Source organism: Physella acuta, unplaced genomic scaffold (assembly GCF_028476545.2).
Source record: "Physella acuta isolate Inbredline_101_S28 unplaced genomic scaffold, ASM2847654v3 ptg000019l, whole genome shotgun sequence".
Taxonomy (NCBI): domain Eukaryota; kingdom Metazoa; phylum Mollusca; class Gastropoda; family Physidae; genus Physella; species Physella acuta.
The window spans coordinates 61,154-80,886 of record NW_026731539.1 but is presented as its reverse complement, the minus strand read 5'-3'; the positions used below and the strand labels follow the sequence as shown (position 1 = coordinate 80,886).

General features: G+C 37.0%; 1 protein-coding gene across 4 annotated transcripts; it reads left to right on the top strand.

The window, feature by feature from the left end:
- The first annotated feature begins 355 nt into the window (after positions 1-355).
- On the top strand, positions 356-19,079 carry LOC131939852 (uncharacterized). 4 transcript variants are annotated; one of them, XM_059298381.1, is made up of 7 exons: positions 392-433; positions 5,594-5,715; positions 10,157-10,229; positions 12,565-12,725; positions 15,516-15,603; positions 16,802-16,855; positions 17,325-19,079. In XM_059298381.1, the coding sequence occupies exons 3-7, from the start codon at positions 10,160-10,162 to the stop codon at positions 18,236-18,238; spliced, it is 1,287 nt and encodes a 428-aa protein (XP_059154364.1). In that variant the 5' UTR covers positions 392-433; positions 5,594-5,715; positions 10,157-10,159; the 3' UTR covers positions 18,239-19,079. The 4 variants fall into 4 exon arrangements, with proteins under 4 accessions (XP_059154354.1, XP_059154372.1, XP_059154364.1 ...); XM_059298371.1 differs by lacking the exon at positions 5,594-5,715 and having other exon boundaries at positions 356-433; XM_059298389.1 differs by lacking the exon at positions 5,594-5,715 and having other exon boundaries at positions 356-433; positions 10,141-10,229.
- Positions 19,080-19,733: the final 654 nt, after the last annotated feature.

The following is a 19,733-nucleotide window of genomic DNA, read 5'->3' as shown; positions in this document are numbered from 1 at the left end:
GGGAGGGAAGTGACATATATCTCAGGAGGTTAGCTAGGGTATAAAAGGTGGGGTTAAGAAGTTTTGGGGGTCCATTCTCTAATAGGCAGTCTAGGTCTTGTTCGTAATTTCAAGTAATAAAGAAGTTAATTTGTATACGGACTTCGTTGGTTTATTGTCGACCCTACCCTTATCTCACATAGCAACACCCCCACCCCCCCCCCCCCCCCCCCCGCGTATCGTAATCTGGCAGTATGGTTGTGGACTTTTTTCTATTCAACAACGGATGTGGTTTTATGTAATCTTTTTGCCATCTGTGGCTTGCCAATGTAGGTCGAGAGTTTGATTGTACGTTAAGTCAATCTTCATTTTGTGATAACAGCTTGGATAGTAGTTTAAACAGAGCTAAGGACAAGTGTTGCAGAGGATGTCTGAACTATATCGCTTCAAAAGTGTGAGTTGTTTGCGTGTAATATATTATAGCCGTTTTATTTTCCATTTAAAAGATTATTTATGAAATATATATATATATATATATATATATATATATATATATATATATATATATATATATATATATATATATATATATATATAATTAGTCCATTAATACAGTCCATTACAAAGTTGAAGAAAACAAGTTACTAATCTTTTTTTTTGTACTTGCTTATACTTGTCAGAAAACAAACTAAAACGTGCCGATCTACGTAAAACGTTAGTTGGACACAATTTCTCATATTAGTGTTACATTGTATTCGTTTGTTTCTATCAAATTTTGAACATATATTTTACTCTATTTCCGTGTACACTATAACTTAAGTACTGTAATAGTTAGGACAACAAAAATTTCATGTACGAGTATAAGATATTGATATACTTTGATAAATAGGCCTTTGACTCTGATTTTAGCCTGCTTTTCTCTCTGGATTTGCTTCCAGATGGTTTACCCCCATAGATGGTTTGCTGTCCTATAAAGTATAACGATTACTGTTTTAAATGAGTTCCTTTCCTAGATGGGTTGCTGCCCCTAAACAGGTTGCTGCTCCTAGATGGGTTGCTGCCTCTAGCTATAGAGCATCTTCTGCCCGTGGCAGAAACCGTCACAACTTCCCTGTACATCTTCTAACAAAGCTGTTTTTAAATTGTGTGACATAAACGTGGTTCTCTAAAACCGATTGGATTTGATAAGATATGTTTTTCTAGGAGATTTGAAGTATAGAGAAGAGAATACCATTTGGTATGTGCATTGTTTTTCTTTCGAGCGGACAGTTCTTTGTGGATTGACATAATATTTCTGTCGATAAATCTTACGTTTAGTGACGTGGTTTATTTTTACTGGACGGGCTAGCTCGTGATAACACGTTGATCTAAGTAGTGCGTTTGGAACCAGAGGTTGAAACTGCCGGTTGTACAACTTACGAACTGTCCCTTACAACTTACGAACTGTCCCTTACAACTTACGAACTGTCCCTTACAACTTACGAACTGTCATTTACAACTTACGAACTGTCCCTTACAACTTACGAACTGTCCCTTACAACTTACGAACTGTCATTTACAACTTACGAACTGTCATTTACAACTTACGAACTGTCCCTTACAACTTACGAACTGTCCCTTACAACTTACGAACTATCCCTTACAAATTTCGAACCGTCTTTTACAACTTTTGAACTGTCCTTTACAACTTACAAACTATATATTACTACTTTTAAACTGTACTTACATCTTATGGAATGTCCCTTACAGCTTACTAACAGTTTACTGTTCCTCACAAAATACGAACTGTGTTTTACTAATTACAAACTGTTCCTTAAAAAATTACAAACTGTGCTTTACTAACAACCCTAGCTCCGGTGCACTCCTACTAATTTGTCTTATATATAACTTATAACCAATAACAGCAAACGACCTTATAACATCTACATTTCAAAATAATCATAGCAACCCTTAGCATTGTGGGGTATGATGCGCGGACCTCCGAGAAATTACTGTTTTATAAACAAAAAAAAACCCTATCGATATGTTGAGGCCGCTTGAATGTTTGGATATTTGTCGTCGTGTATAGCCGTTCTGGATTTAAACCAAAAGCGTATCACACGACGACAAATATCCAAACATCCAAACAACCAAACACACCGATAGGGCTGGGTTGATATACCCAAATTTTCAGAGGGCGATGTCAACTGTAGACAAATCAAGCACTGGGGGTACTCAACACACCGGTCTATGTAGTACATCTGGTCTAGACAGTGATGGCCAAACACACCTGATAGGAGTTCGACGCCAGGTGATCAACGTGTCGAATTGGCGTTGAAACGCCTCGATCTGTACGAATAGCCATGTTTATAAGATCTGATGGTGCGGACGTAAAAGAGAGTTAAAAAATTTTTTTAACATTTTTACCTTTTCGGACGTACTAGAGAGCAAATTTTTGTTAAGTTTTTTTTTAATTTGCTGAGTTATAATGACAGGTATTTGAAAAAAAAAAAACTAAATTATAAACAGTGAAGTTTATAAGGAGTTGCCATTTAAAGTTTCCTAAGGCTACTTGATATTCATCTTCTTATTCTCCGATCCTAATTATAATGTAGGAGGGGGCGTCTTCCAACACTATAATTACGTATCAATTTTAAGCTCCATACGACCCGTTGACAAATTTTATGCTCCATACGACCCGTTGACTTAGCCTGCATTCTTTAATAGACTTTTTTTCCCCACACAAGAACAAAATTCAAGGCAGCAATAGCTTGATTATGGAGATTTCTCTCTTGAGTGGGTAGCTCTCACAAGCTATGGAGCTTCATTTGCCCGCGGTTCGAACTCGTGACTTCCGTAGTAAGCAATCACCCCCTTTTCTGCCGGACCGTGGCGCTTGTGCTTAGTATGCGACTTAAGGGAATATATTATTGTAAGAGTTTAAACATGGGTTTATGATTTTTTATACTAGTTTTAACCAGTGGCGTTGATAGGATTGTCGGGCCCCTATGCAAAAATTATTAGTGGGCCTCCTTTGTCAGCCGTTATGTTACAATGGAGTTAAGTTTAAATAATATAAATATTCTTTAGGCCTACATTTTATATCTTATACGTCCTGATTGTGTATTTATATTATATTAATATGTAGTTTTGTAAAAATGTTACAGTCTTACAGTTAATTATTTAAAGTAAAAAAAAAACAGAGTAGCGTCATAAGGCGGGATCAGAGGTGCGGCCCGCATCGGATGTCAACATTTAGGAGTGACACCATGACAAAACATTGTACAATTTACTGTCAAACCAAGTTGTATTCAGTTAAAATAACAAAAGATTAGTGAGAGAGGGGTGACACCACACCGGAAATGCTAAATTGTGGGGTACGATGAGGTGACACCTTTAGAAAACACGTAGGATAACACCCGACATTGTGAAGCCACTAACTCACTAACCAAATACATTTTTTAAAAATTGCTCATGATTTATTTAGATCTATGTTGTTTCGTTCTTTTAATTTTGTAAAATGATAAATAAGTTCATTGAGATCTACTTTGGCTGCGTCTGTATGTTCGATTGTTAGGATGACCAAGCTACTGGCTCAATGGGCATATCTACAAATAATAAGATTTAAGAATTCCATCATAGACATCGAAATCTCCTTACCGATCACCGTAAAATGTTAAAGAATGCTTCAACTAACTAGCGTACCTGTGGCAAATATGCTCTAGCGAGTCATACCGCACATAAATAAATATAGCCGCAGCTACAGAATGACCTGTTTAGTCTAGGGTTTGTCTCGTTGGACAAGAGGTCCCTTAATAGTAATATTGCGTTTATTAATGTTGGGTTATTATTATTGACTGATTGCCGATATTTGGCTCAGTGAAAAGGGTTAAAATTATGATTGAGTAATTAACTCAGTTTCACAATCCTTTAACTTTTATTAATACATTAATTATTGGCATAGTAATAACGATACAATTTAAAGTAGCCTGGAAGGGGCGACTGGTCTTCAGGGCGGCGTGGTCACACTTCCTCACACACAGACCTCTGTACTAAGTTTTAGCCCCATGCTGGCCGGCTTCCAAAGAAGCCACACAATCCTCTACACACGTTGCCAAACGTACGTTTAATTTCTCCGAGGAGAACAAGTGCCGGAGCACCAAAATAAGTATGATATATTATGTTGGCTAGTGCCTTAGCACCAAAAAAACGTGTACCTCCGAGGAGGGGAGAAGGTAGAGTGACCGGACTGTAGCGTCCCTACCCTACAGGTCACATGACTCAGGCTCCGCCCTCACGACCGCAGTCTGAGGTCGAGGCCCGGTTAGCCTTACGATACCGCTGGACTCAGGTCCAGGTGTGTACCGTTACCTGTGGGGTAGCAGGAAGGGGGGAGAGGTGGAGACACCATGATAGATATAATCTATCATAACATCCCCCTCCCCGCGATAATGGTTTGCTGAAAGCACACCTTTAGCGCAACCTAAACACACTTTTCATATTAAATCCTTACATACCATACATTTTGTCATTGTGTAAAATAAAAGGTTACAGTACGATCACATTATACAACTGTATTACATAAAAATCAAGGAAATCAAAAGCGTTTACACCGCTAAAAGTAATCAATTTTAACTACATATATAAGTAGGACTATCATAAATGTAATGACACCTATGTCCAAAAGAAATGATGAGTAGTATAACTATATTTAAAAGTGTTTACTTGGTACATTCAATTGAATAGCTGTGCATAGTAGACCCTACATTGAAAGTGGGTGCTCTATGAAACAAATGCAAAGACATGTAAAATAAGTATACATTCATCATGTTAACTAAACATGTAATTTATCAAACTGAAATAAAACACGATAACAAATGCATTTTATGTAAATATACATTTATATAGAATTGTCTATCTAGCGTCGTATTTTGACCGTTCTGACCACCTACATTTCTGTAAGTCTTGTTACAGGCATTGGTTCAGAATTGATTGTCAGGCTATTCTTGTTTTTAGTAATGTGGCCTATAGGCTTTGTTATAATTTTTATAACCGTTATACACAATGTTATTTATCATTGGAGCAATATGTCTTTTCTTTGGAGCATAAGTATTAGCTGTAGCTTTTAGTTTTATTGCACTGGTTTTTATTCTGTCTCTAAATGAGTCCCAGTGTTTATAATTGTTTTGAGATTTATTTTCGTGGTCAGTGACAAAGCCAACCTTAGTTTTCTTGTGTGTTTGACCAACATTGCATGTCTTGTAATGGTAGGATACTGACTTAGATAAGCCAGGCCACCAAAAATGCTCTAAGATTTGAGCTTTCATTTTGGCCACGCCCACATGAGCTGACCGCTTGTTGCTGTGGGTCAGGTCAAGTACCACCTGCCGCAGCGGTTTAGGTACAGCCAATTGATCCCACTCGACGCCCTGTCCGTCGGTGTATCGTCTCACCAACAGTCCATCGCTGTTAAAATAAAACTGAGAGGGTCCGTGATGGTTTAGTTTAGTCTGAGCGAATAATTTAGTCTTAGCTAACGTTTCGTCTTTTGTCTGCATTTGTTTGAACTGTTCGACAGTCACGTTAAATTCAGCGATGAATCTTGTAATGTCATTCTTTTTTGTTACTTTCTTAGTTTGTGCCTTTGTGACGAAGGCGGCTGCTACGTCTAGGTTATCACCCATCGTCGCCCCACTCACGTTACCAATTATTAAGTCCACGGTCGGGTCTTTCAGGAGCGCCGCTTTAGTGCACCCGGTAAAATATGGAGATTTGATTCTAATCCATCCCACTTCATAAACCACTTTTCTACCATCAAATAAAGTACAAGTAACGGTGTCGTTATTGTTTTGTCCATTACTCAATGATTCCCTGCAACCAATAATACTACACCCGGTATCTCTTAATACCTTAACCTTTTCCCCATTAATTTCACCATCAGCTATGGTTCCCCCCTTAGATTCCATGCCCCCCTCGAAACATGCAAGACCTAACTGAGGATCCCTTCTTTGATCAAAATGCTTTCTGTCACCTATTGTATCTTTGTCCGACATTGCCAATAACTGTTCTTCTGTCTGATGGCTAACAAAAGGGTTGCCAGTGCTAACCTGGCCCACCGCTGCGCTACCATAGCCTCCCCTTCCCCTGCTGACAGCAGCTGCGGGGTAGGCGTTATTTCTGACCGGACCCGAGTATGGCTGGCGGTCAGTGTGACCCTCGCTCCGTGACCCGGCATTCTCACTCGTGTAACGCTTTAGGTGGACACAATCGTCCGTGTTGTGTCCCCTTTTAAAACAGAAGGCGCACGACTTGGGCTGATTGTTAACTTTGTAATCTAGGCCTATGTGTGCTATTGGTTTAGTTATATGCTTTATACGTGCTAGGTTTTTATCTGGATGCGCTATCATGTAATTGTCGGCTTGGGTTAATACCGAGTCCAGATTTAGGTCATTTCTCTCAGTGATGAAATTGACCACGTCCTCGTTGACAGTGTGTAGTAGTTTATCTACCACCATCAAATCACGGAGGGCTTCAAATGACTTGTCGATTTTTGACAAGTCTACCCACCGAGTAAGGTAATGTTTTGCTCTGTTGCTATAGGCCTAAGCAACAATAGACTCATTAGCCTCAGGTGATATGGCGTAAAACTTTTGCCTATATCCCTGTGCTGTCAGGTGAAAGTGACGACATAGAGCAGTTTTTACCTCCCCGTAGGAAGCTTTTGCTTCCGCTCTGTGTCCCATAAAGCACACTGGCAATAGTTCTGCCGGCATTAATTTGCGGAGCTCATTACTCCAGCAGTCTTGCCTCCATCTGTTTTGCCTAGCCTCTTCTTCAAAACGAAGGAGAAAAAAGTCTAGGTGATCGGCCACCCCATCAAACTTTGGTAGTGTTACCTTCGATGATCCGACACCTATTTGCTCCTCCCCCTTCCCCACATACTCGTTGCTACGATTCGCTAACTCTATTCGTTTAATTTCCAACTCTAACAGCTGAATTTGACGCTCCTCTTTTTCCTTGTCCCTAGCCCACTCTGCTTGCTTAAATTCTCGTTCCTTGTCTACCCTAGCCCACTCTGCTTGCTGAAATTCTCGTTCCCTGTGTACCCTAGCCCGTTCGGCGTCCACCTCATCCCTAACCCATTTTAAAAGCTTTGTCCCCGCGTAACCTAACGCCTCCCCCTCCCGCTTTATCTCTAGCTGTGACCGCTGCGTAGCCTGGTAGGATGCCATGGCGTCCGGTCAACTTTAGGTCAAGAGTAGGATACCTTTGTACAGGGTGAATGGTAGGGTGGTCACTGATCAGGGTACCCAACTAGTGTTAGCTGTATTTTTAAAAAAAAATTAATGTAGAGCACTGACAGTATCTGAACTTGCCTGAACAAGAGACACTTACCGAAACTGCAGTGGTCGCTCTGAGTCACCCTGGGAAGTTAGCTGGGTGGTATCAAGGGTGGGTAGAGCTAGGTCTAACTTTGACTTTAACAATCTGAAAACTATAAGTAATTACTAGTAAAGGATGTACAATTGTATTCTAATTGTGGCATAAAAAGTAACAAAATTAAATTAAAATTAAATTCTACCTTAATATATATAACTATATATATATGATAAAAATGTACCAGTATTTATAGATATTTTAACAAAATCTAGCTTTGATACGAGCCCCCAATGTGGCAAATATGCTCTAGCGAGTCATACCGCACATAAATAAATATAGCCGCAGCTACAGAATGACCTGTTTAGTCTAGGGTTTGTCTCGTTGGACAAGAGGTCCCTTAATAGTAATATTGCGTTTATTAATGTTGGGTTATTATTATTGACTGATTGCCGATATTTGGCTCAGTGAAAAGGGTTAAAATTATGATTGAGTAATTAACTCAGTTTCACAATCCTTTAACTTTTATTAATACATTAATTATTGGCATAGGAATAACGATACAATTTAAAGTAGCCTGGAAGGGGCGACTGGTCTTCAGGGCGGCGTGGTCACACTTCCTCACACACAGACCTCTGTACTAAGTTTTAGCCCCATGCTGGCCGGCTTCCAAAGAAGCCACACAATCCTCTACACACGTTGCCAAACGTACGTTTAATTTCTCCGAGGAGAACAAGTGCCGGAGCACCAAAATAAGTATGATATATTATGTTGGCTAGTGCCTTAGCACCAAAAAAACGTGTACCTCCGAGGAGGGGAGAAAGTAGAGTGACCGGACTGTAGCGTCCCTACCCTACAGGTCACATGACTCAGGCTCCGCCCTCACGACCGCAGTCAGAGGTCGAGGCCCGGTTAGCCTTACGATACCGCTGGACTCAGGTCCAGGTGTGTACCGTTACCTGTGGGGTAGCAGGAAGGGGGGAGAGGTGGAGACACCATGATAGATATAATCTATCATAATAGTACCTGTTCGCGTTGCTGCGATCTAGTCTACATACCATGGTAACGAAACAATTTGTAAGGGTTTCACCAACGCATTATCAATTGTGTATTTTTAGTCGTGTGACCTTGTTTTCTAAAACTGAGATAGGTCTAGTTAAAATGTAAAAAATACTGTTTTTTTTTCGGATTTTTGATGCGTGGGCGCGGGTTGGACGACACTATCGCTCAAACGCCCTTGGGCGTGCTGTATAAAAGTATTGAGTGTACCTTAATCATCTTCCTTAATAGTGTGGTTGAATACCTTTCGGCCACCACGTAGGTCCCAAGGTCTTTGAAGGAGTGACTGGTTACACCGCCGTAGGTAGCCGGATACAACCTCTGGTTCTGAATAGTCCTTGTCCCTATTGTAGAATACTCGTGTGATTTGTGGGTGAAGCCGACCCTGTTGCAGTTTGACCGCTGAATCAACACTCTGCAAGACGCCCAATCAAAGGATTTCATGCACTCGGTTGCCTCTGGAGGACACCAATTATTCGATTTAGTAATCGACTTTAGAATCCCGACGTATTCCTAGTGTATGGCGCTCATTAAAACGAATATAGGCGCCATAGTGCTCTTGGGGGACACCGGGGCGCACCGGGTTACACGACCGCCGAGGTGCCGGCTGCAATTTGACCATTGAATCAGGTAGTAACGCTGACCTGCTGCGTCAGACACCCAATTAACAGACCCCAGTTGCAAAGATAGCCGCTTGGAAACTCTCGGTGGCAAACCGCACCGCCTTACTATCGGGGCGAAGCTCTCCGAAATAAAATAAAAATTTAATGGCAGAAACCTTCCCAAAAGTCAGAGTTTCTTTCAGGCACCTTTTCAGGAAAAATGTCTGGGAAAAAACATTTCCTGTGGAATATTCTTAACGGCTTCCCAAAGTTTCTTGGCGATTTGATGAAAAAAAAACAACCTATAGTGTTAGTAGTGCCATATTTTTTAAAGATTAATTAGATCAACAAATGAAAAGTCTTTAAGGTAAAGAAAAACAGTGACAAATGTTAGATTCATCTGGTTGTGAGAAAAATGTTCATGGTTATTTATTTTTTTAATGACTCAGTTGTTAACATAGATGTTTAGAAAGATGGAATTTCGTGGAGGGCAGACAGTTTTGAGAAAGGTGCAGTTCTGTGGGATGGGGTAGGGAATTCCCCAGTCAGTTGAGGTTTGTAGCAATGCATGTAGATTTACTGGTGCTGGATGCCAATCTTACAAAATAGTCAAAGTTCAAGTTTATTTATAGGCTAATTCTCTAAATGGCTTGAACGACCATGCGGCAACGCCTGTAGTAATATTATTACGGATGGGCCCTGTTCGACCCCCACCCCCCACTGAATCCCACTATTTGTAAAGTACGAAAGGACTGGGGCCTTTTTTTGGAACTATTAATTATTTCTACAATAGAAAATAATCTGAATTTTCCTTTTTTTTTAAATTAAAGAAATATTAAAATTTAAATGTAAAAGAGTTAATTTTTTTTAAAGAGGGAAAAGAGCCCCCAAATGCCGTGGGCCCCTATGTCTTGCTTACGCTAGCTTTACGGTAGCTACACCACTGGTTGGAACATTGAAATGTTAGAAAGCATACATATCTGTGTGTACGTAGGTCCAATCATGTAAAGATTAGAATTACATCAAACAGTAGCCTATATAACAGTATATAACATGAAGAATATAAATACACAGTTTTATTATATATATATATATATATATATAGGCATATACACTGCATAGTTATTTCACAATTCATCACTAGTTTCATACCCTAGCAGGCTATGTTGAGAGATGATGAAGAGGATCCTCCTGGAAACAAAACCGGTCCCCGAGTTACAGGAGAAGCACAGTGTAAGTTTCAAGAATATATATATTCTAGCCGTCCCGTGAAAATCCTATCTGTAAGGACCATGACTTGTGTGTTTATTAATCAGCATATACCTGGCATTGTTCGGGTTTAAGAAATATATTACTTTTCAAATTAACCCTACCCACAAACAACCAAAACTAAACACAAAAACGCAAATATAACACAAATGCAAACACAAATAAAAACACAAACAAAAACGCAAACACAAACCGAACTACAAACGCAAAAACAAACACAAACTAAACACATAGAAAAACAAACAAAAAGAAATACAAACGCAAAACACAAACGCAACCACAAACGCAAAAAACCCAAACCCAAACACATAGAAAACACAAACGCAAACAAAAAGCAAACATAAATACAAATAGAAAGAAAACGCAAACAATAACTCAAAATAATGCAAAAAACACAAACTTTAATGCAAACATAAAAGCATACTGCTTATAGTCCAGCCCGGGGCGCCAAATCCAACAATGCTGAGCGCCGGCGGAACCGCCTGATTCAACTTTGTAAACGACTATAGTACCCCAACCTATTCTTAATCTTATGAGCTCACTTAAGCGAAGCTATAAAACATAAACATAGCTCTTAAATTAACATGTTTCTTCGATCTTGCATTAACCATCGAGAACGTAGAAAAACTTTACATTGCTAATTGTACTGTTAAAACGTCTGATTAAAATGGTACGAACTATGATTAGGTAAAAAAAAACAAGACAACGTTCATCATGTTTGGCGCGACAGACAAAAAAAACGAATTCCCATTCGTGCGCAAAAAAAGACACAAAAAATAACCTGAGGGAATTTACGTTCTCGAATAAAGTAATCTTTTTTTACGTCAACTGTCTTTGATTAAAAATAACAATTAGTAAACAGAACGTTCAGTGTATAAAATAAATAACAGGCAGAATTTATAATATCTACCACATTGCACTTGATCAATCCGCGCTAATTATGTAAATATTTGTTTGCCCAACATCAAAACGAAGTAATAAAAAGTAATTCCCCCCCCCCCCATGTAATGGGTTTTATAAAGGGAAGAAAGAGTGTTTTCCTAATTTATCAAGGGACGTAATAAATTCATAAAAACTAAATGTAACTACTTTTCAGACACAATTGGAAGTTTTATGAATGGTGATAGATTAAAAAAAAATTCGATTAACATGCCGACAGTTATGACTTAAAGTAAAAAAAAAAATTGTTTTACAACACCTTCAATATTAATTTTTTAAATCATTAGTTTAGACGACGAGCACTTTAGACGTATAACACTATGGTGATGAACTATATTATTTCCTTATATGTCTTTGGAAGCCGCGGTCCGCCAAATACATACATACATACATACATACATACATAATAAATATATATATATACATATATATATATATATATATATATATATATACATATATATATATATATATATACATATATATATATATATATACATATATATATATATATATATATATATATATATATATATATATATATATATATATATATATATATATATATACATAAAATATTTTAATCTATTTTTTAATTACTTAAACTTTTTTAAAATAAAATAGAATCTCGTGGAAAAAAGAATTGTACACAAAGTGAACGCCAAATAAAGTGTGTATGATAGTGCGGAATATTATTAATACTTTATAAATTTTATTATTAATACTTTATAAATTTACATGAGTTTTTTGAGAAATCGGAAATAGCCTTAAGTACTACTTCCTGTCAACGGAAGTTACTCAAAATTTTATATAAGGCAGAGAATTAGATTATTTACTTATATGTGAAATTTCATTTATCTATATAAAATAGCAGACCTACTCATGTTATAGGCTTTTAAAAAAATTGAAAGTAGAAAAAGTTCCACTTCCGTTTATCGGAAATCGCTCAAAAGCTGATACAGATCTACAAATCTGATATAATACATATATATATATATATATATATATATATATATATATATATATATATATATAAATTTCATTAACCGAGCTGTAACGGTATTCAAGTTATCGTGTTTACAGACACACATACACACACAAACATACACACATACACACATACACACACACAAACATACGGACAAGATTGCAAAATTATGTTTTTCCGACTCACGGAGGTGTAAAACTTCGAGATTTGCAAAAATCTCGATTTTTTTTGCATTATTACTATACTTTCTCTATACTCTGTATACAAGATAGTAAAAAAAAAAAACGCTTTATATGCATGTATACTTAATATGTTATATGTTTAAACCTACAATATTAAAAAAAATTACACCTCGTTATGACCACTTTATAGGTGACCACGAAGTACAGGAATGCGAGGCGGGTGAAACAGAGGCTAACTTGAAAACACATTGGACACATGGCACCAAGAACCCATCCCACAAAGGTTTTATTCCTTGGAGCGAGTTAAATAAAAACCACGACATGAATCCGACATATCATCCAAAGTATCGTGTGAGTAGTTTGTGTGTAATATATGTCATCGCCGTTTTATTTGCTATTTAAAGAATTATTCATGAAATGGTAGTTAGTCCATTAATACAGTCAATGAATTGATTACAAAGTTGCATAAAACAAATTATTAATCTCCTTTGTATTTGTATAGACTTATCAAGAAACTTAAACTAAAACGTGCCCATTTACGTAAAACGATAGTTGGACACTATTTCTCATATAGGTATTACATTGTATGCGCATGTTTTTATCAAGTTTTTAACAGATATTTTACTCAATTTCCGTATTGTTATAGTTAGGTAAAAGAGAATTTCATGCTCACGTATAAGATCTTGAACTTTGATAAATTGAAATGTGAGCTACTTATTCTTCTTTCATAATTGTAATGATGGACAATATTTCCGCCAACGCAATTAGGTATTACTTGTCAACTTGTCATGTGCTATATAGGCCGTTGACTCTGATTTTAGCCTGCTTTTCTCTCTGGATTATCTTCCATGTGAGTTACTCTCATAGATGAGTTGCTGTCAAGTAAAGATTGTTGTCCTAGATTAGTTCCTTTCCTAGATGGGTTGCTGCCCCTAGATGGGTTGCTGCCCCTAGATGGGTTGCTGCCCCTAGATGGGTTGCTGCCCCTAGATGGGTTTCTGCCCCTAGATGGGTTGCTGCTCCGAGATGGGTTGCTGCCCCGAGATGGGTTGCTGCCTCCAGCTATAGAGCATCATCTGCCCGTGGCAGCAACCGTCACAAATTCCCCATACATCTTCTAATACAGTTTTTTTAAAAAATTGTGTAACATAAACGTGGTTCTCTAAAACCGATTGGATTTGATAGGATAACATGTTTTTCTATGAAATTTGAAGTATAGAGAAGAGAATACCATTTGGTATCTGCATTCTTTTTCTTCCAAGCCGACAGTTCTTTGTGGGGTCATCCATAAATGACGTCACGCTGTTTTTGAACGATTTTTACCTACCCCTCCCCTCCGTCACACGTCGTTTTAAAAAGTCAGACCCCCCCCCCCCTAAAATGACGTCACACCTCAGCCTACAACCCCCCTCAAAATTACAGTTGAATTTTTTTAAAACATCGATATTTTTCCAAACTTGTCTGAAATCTGTCAAAATAGAGTATTTTAATCAATTCCTATTACAATTTATTAAAACAGTTTTCTAAAACTCGAAATAACGTTTAAAACTCGTTTTCTAACATTGCTTTTTTATAATAAAAAAAGTGTGACGTCACACTATCACACATGGTCACAAAATTACCGACCACCCTCCCCCTCCGAGTGTGACGTCATTTTTGAACGACCCCTGTGGATTGACATAATATTTCTGTCGATAAATGTTACGTTTAGTGCAGAGGCGTAACGAAGGGGGGGGGGGGGGCGGGGGTACATATGTCCCCGGGCGCCTACCTTAGGGGGCGCCAAAATGGGTTAGAAAAACAAATTAAAATCTAATTTTAGCTGCAGCTTTGCATTATAAATATACAAAATATATCGGTGAAGGGGGGGGGGGGGGTTGGGGGGATGCAAATTGAAAGTTTGAGGGGGGGGTGCAGAATGAAAGTTTGAGGGGGGGGGGGGGGGGGCAAAATTGAAAGTTTGTCCCCTGGCGCCGGGAAGGGTCGCTACGCCTCTGGTTTAGTGACGTGGTTTATTTTTACGGGACAGGGTAGCGCGTAATAACGATCACACGCTTTTTAGCCGGACCACGCCGTGGCGCTTGTGCTTAGTAGGCGACTTATGATAATATATATATTAAGCATGGGTTTGTGATTTTTATTAAGGGAATATATAGGTTTATGATTTTTTTTAAGGGAATATATGGGTTTATGATTTTTATTAAGGGAATTTATGGGTTTATGATTTTTATTAAGGGAATATATGGGTTAAGATTTTTCTAAAGGGAATATATGGGTTTATGATTTTGATTAAGGGAATATATGGGTTTATGCTTTTTATTAAGAGAATGTATAGGTTTATGATTTTTATTAAGGGAATATTTGGGTTTATGATTTTCTTAAGGGAATATATGGGTTTATAATTTTTATTAAGAGAATATATTGGTTTATGATTTTTATTAAGGGAATATTTAGGTTTATGATTTTTATTAAAATAATATTAGGGTTTATGATTTTTATTTAGTGAATATATGGGTTTATGATTTTTATTAAGGGAATATATGAGTTTATGATTTTTATTAAGGGTATACAGGGGTTTATATATGTATATATAGGCTTATATCAATATATATATATATATATATATATATATATATCAATTTATATAAATATTATATATGTATATATATATATATATATATATATATATATATATATATATATATATATATATATATATATATAATTTTTATTAAATGAATATTAGGGTTTATGATTTTTATTTAGTGAATATATGGGTTTATGATTTTTATTAAGGCAATATATGAGTTTATGATTTTTATTAAGGGAATATATGCGTTTATGATTTTTATTAAGGATATATAGGTGTTTATATATGTATATATAGGCTGATATATATATATATATATATATATATATATATATATATATATATATATATATATATATATATATATATCACTATATATATATCAATTTATATAAATATTATATATATATATATATATATATATATATATATATATATATATATATATATATATATATATATATATATATATATATATATATATATATATATATAGGCATAAATATTGTATAGTTATTTCACAATTCATCAATGGTTTTATACCCTAGCAGGCTGTGTTGCGAGATGATGAAAAGGATGCTCCTGGAAACAAAACTGTATTTATTGGTACCGGTCCCCGAGTTACAGGAGAAGCACAGTGTAAGTTTCAAGAATATATATATATACTAGCCGTCCCGGCCAGTTCCCTGCACTGGCCTCTCTGAAAAGTAAACTACTATAGTACCCCAAATTATTCTTATTCTTATGCGCTCACGTAAACGAACGTAGGCGCCATGACGTACACGGGAAGGCCCAGTAGGACAAATAGCATCCTTTCGTGGCGCGGGGGACGCCCGGATTCGAGTCAGTTAAAGACTATAGTAACCTTTCTAATCCATAGTCTACCGCACTGTTCAAAACGAAATTACGCCCCATAGCGCTTACAGGATAGCCCAGGGCGCCAAATAGAACCCTGCCGGGGCGCCGGGTTGACGCGCCTGATTCAATTTAGTGAACGACTATAATACCCCAAGCTTATCTGTAAACATAAAGATAAAAGTAAACATAGAGGACATTCAGCAGCTGGCTTCTAAACTGTTTAAAACATATTTGCGATGCAAAGCAATGTCATCTGATGGAAACTTTGAAGCTAAAGTGGAGAACGTAGAAAAACTTTACACTGCTAAATGTACTATTAAAACGTCTGCTTAAAAGGTACACACTATGGTGAGGTAAAACAAAACAAAAAGACGACGTTCATCATGTTTGGCGGCGCGATAGATAAAAACGAATTCCCAATTCGTGCGCTAAAAATAACATGTGGGAATTTCCGTTCATGAATAAAGATGTTTTTTTTACGTCAATTGTCTTTGATTAAAAATAACAATTAGTAAACAGTACGTTCAGTGTATAAAAGAAATAAAAGGCGATGAAGTCTATTATTTTCATTTTATGTTTATGGAATCCGCGGTCCGCTAAATACATACATACATACATAATTGAACTTTATATATATACTTTTAATAGGTAGACGATATATATATATATATATATATATATATATATATATATATATAATATTAAAATATAATATATCAACAAGTTACAATACACAAACATACTGTAGCTTATATTTGGGTACAAATGTGCAATAGTTAAGGTTTATTAATACAAAATCATTTCAAAATTTTGACTGATGTAATGTATACTTAACCCGATACGTAGAAATGAACACCAACGAGTCTTTTTAATTTAGATTTAATTAGGTTGTAATTTACATATATTTGTAGAAACTAAATCTCAAACTATATAATTCTACTGATGTTTAATAACTAATTTTAACGTTTAAAATCTTTAGCAGCTAAATTTCCCATTCGAAGTCAACCATTTCATTCGTTGTGTTTTTTACAAGGTGAGTTTGATACTTAGTTTTTAATTTTGAATTTAGAGCACAGATGGTATCATGGTAAGAACCCTTGCATTCGTCTAATTTCTGATAATAGTATTAGGAGTAAGAAGAATGACTATTATAAAAAAATATCTGTTTTGGGGGTATCGCTATTTAAAATTCAAATCTATATAGTCCATAAAAAAGATTTTTACGCCAAAATATAGGTTTAGCGTTTACCCCAATAATCCTTTTACGTAAAACATTGGTGCCTTATACAAAGGCTAATTTTGTTGCAGGATAATGTACACATTTTATTTTCCCGCTAGCGAGACTGATGATTCAAATCCCCCTTTTACAATTTAAATCAAACAGTCTGCAACTAATTTTAAAAAAAATCTGTATATGCATATATAACTTATATGTTTGTATATGTTTAGACCTACAATATAAAAAAAAAACACTTATACACCTCGTTATGACCACTTTATAGGTGACCACGAAGTACAGGAATGCGAGGCGGGTGAAACTGAGGCTAACTTGAAAACACATTGGACACACCTCACCAAAAACCCATCCCACAAAGGTTTTATCCCGATGTGCGAGTTCAATGAAAACCACGACATGATTCAGATATATCATCCAAAGTATCGCGAAGAACTTTGCAAGCTAATAAAACTCACAGCAGATCTTACGGTTAGAATTTCTGTCACACACACAAGTCTTGCAAGACCGAATTTTATTGAAAACACAGTAAAACCTTACCCATGTAGTAATTCTAGGGGTAAAAACTCACTTCGAACTGGAACTGGTATGATAGTTGGTGTTACGAAGTTCCAGGAGGAAGATAAGAAAACGTGTCCGTGTGAGGTGTGTAGATCTTCGGACACGCCCATGACGACATGGTGGGTGGCCGGCGTGATGACAGCTACACATGTTGTGTTCGACACGAGCGAGGCGGAGACAGCGAGGTGCCGGCTGTTCTTCGACAGCCAGGACAGCCCTTTGGTGATGCTGGACGGCTGGAGAATGTGGGACATGACCATCAAAGGGGACACTTGCAGGTTCTCGTGCGCGTCACATGATATGGCACTGTATGAAAAAATGTCGGAGATCTTTACACGGTATCTGCATTTCCAGACGAATTTTGATGATGTTTTGACTTATATCGTGTCGCACCCGCATGGATGTTTCAAGCATGTTTCAATAGGGATCTACGAGAAAAAAGAAATGACCAAAGCACAACTTTGGTACAGAGCAAGTAGGTATCATTACAAGTTAAGTACCTGTGCAGGTAGTAGCGGCGCCTTTGTGTTTACAAACACCAAACTTCTTGTCCCTCACGTGCACAGTGGATCAAAGGGGAAATGCAACTACAGCGGAGAAGGGTTTGAGGATATAATTTAAAGTCTACAACATCACATCTTTCTTGTACAGATGGTAGAACTTGTAGGGTACATATAGCTTGCTGTCTTTCACATATGATAGACTATAGTTTACTCATCACAACTATAATTCTTGTACAGTTGGTAGAACTTGTATTGTGCACATCGCAGCTATCTTGTACAGAGGATATAATTTAAAGTGTAGGCCTACACATCACAGCTGTCTGTCTTGTACCGAAGATAGCATTTGAAGTGTACACATCACAGGTATCTTTCCTGTACAGAAGGTAAAACTTGTAGTGTACATATCACAGCTATATGTCGTGTACAGATGGTATAACTTAAAGTCTACACATTATACCTGTTTCTCTTGTAATAAAACTCAAACTTAAAGTCACACATCTTTCTTGTACAAATGGTAGAACTTAAAGTCTAAACATCATACCAATCTCTCTTGTAGAGATGGTAGAACTTGTAGTGTGCATTTATAGCTGCAGCAAAAAAGTGCCAATACAAGATAGATGCCATTGTATTTATGAAAGAAATAACAGTTTTACAATAAAAATAAAGTAGTTACCCTTCCAAACCGACTTTCAATGGTGTAGTACAAGAAAATTTTACTTTATTGTGTCCTTGGTAATTAAAGGGGTAGTATTGTTAGCACCACGCTCAGCCAAAAACAATTAAAGAACAGGTAAAAACATCTTTTCTCAAAGAACCAACACGTTTTTGTATTGCTTTGTTCTAAGGTTTTCATAAATATTTTTATATGCAATTTGTCACAATAATTTTATAATTATAGCTATTAGATGCAGTGGCGTAGCGAGGTTGGGTGTCACCCGGTGCGGCACTTAATGTTGCCACCCCCCCAGAGGCGTAGCGACCCTTCCCGGGGACAAACTTTCAATTTTCGATACGCACCCCCGCCCCTCAAACTTTTGATTTGCAGCCCTCTCCCCCCCCCCCCTCAAAATTTCGATTTGCACCTCTTAAAATACTATTTAACACTCGAATTAATCACTTACCCGGTGCGGTCCGCACCCCCGCCCCCTCGCTACGCCACTGATTAGATGTATTGTTGCAGTTAAAGATTTTTAGAAAGATTTGTGTTTTAAATATTAGGTGTCCTCATAAATAGCTTTTGATAATAGTTTTGATAACTGGGCTGAAACTTTTCATTTTACTACTTGTTATTTGTACTTAGTGCCCTGTCCCTGTTCTATCCTCGTTCTGTGAGTGGTGTCAGTCCAATTTGTACCTGTTTGTGTACGTGTATACATGGTGTTTGAGAACGTGTATAACCGCCTCAGTTCAGTTCTTCCACAAGATTAGTGTAGGTTAGTTCTGTGTACTTTTAGATAGCTACTGTATCGTAGTTTTGTGTAATAGTCTTTATTAGTATTTAGAATAGCCTGTGTTTGTATAGAAGTTGTATGTAATTGTAACACATATGGTTACCAGCCAAGGGGGGGGGGAAGAATGAAGTTTTAATTTATTGGGTTGCGGCCCCTGTGGGA

Excerpts from the sequence above, each read along its gene's own strand:
- LOC131939852 (XM_059298362.1), top strand. The coding sequence starts at position 6,421 with ATGAAATTGACCACGTCCTCGTTGACAGTGTGTAGTAGTTTATCTACC. Across the intron at positions 10,230-12,564 it reads AGTTACAGGAGAAGCACAGT|GTGACCACGAAGTACAGGAA; the intron begins GTAAGTTTCAAG and ends ACCACTTTATAG. Across the intron at positions 16,856-17,324 it reads TTCGTTGTGTTTTTTACAAG|GTGACCACGAAGTACAGGAA; the intron begins GTGAGTTTGATA and ends ACCACTTTATAG.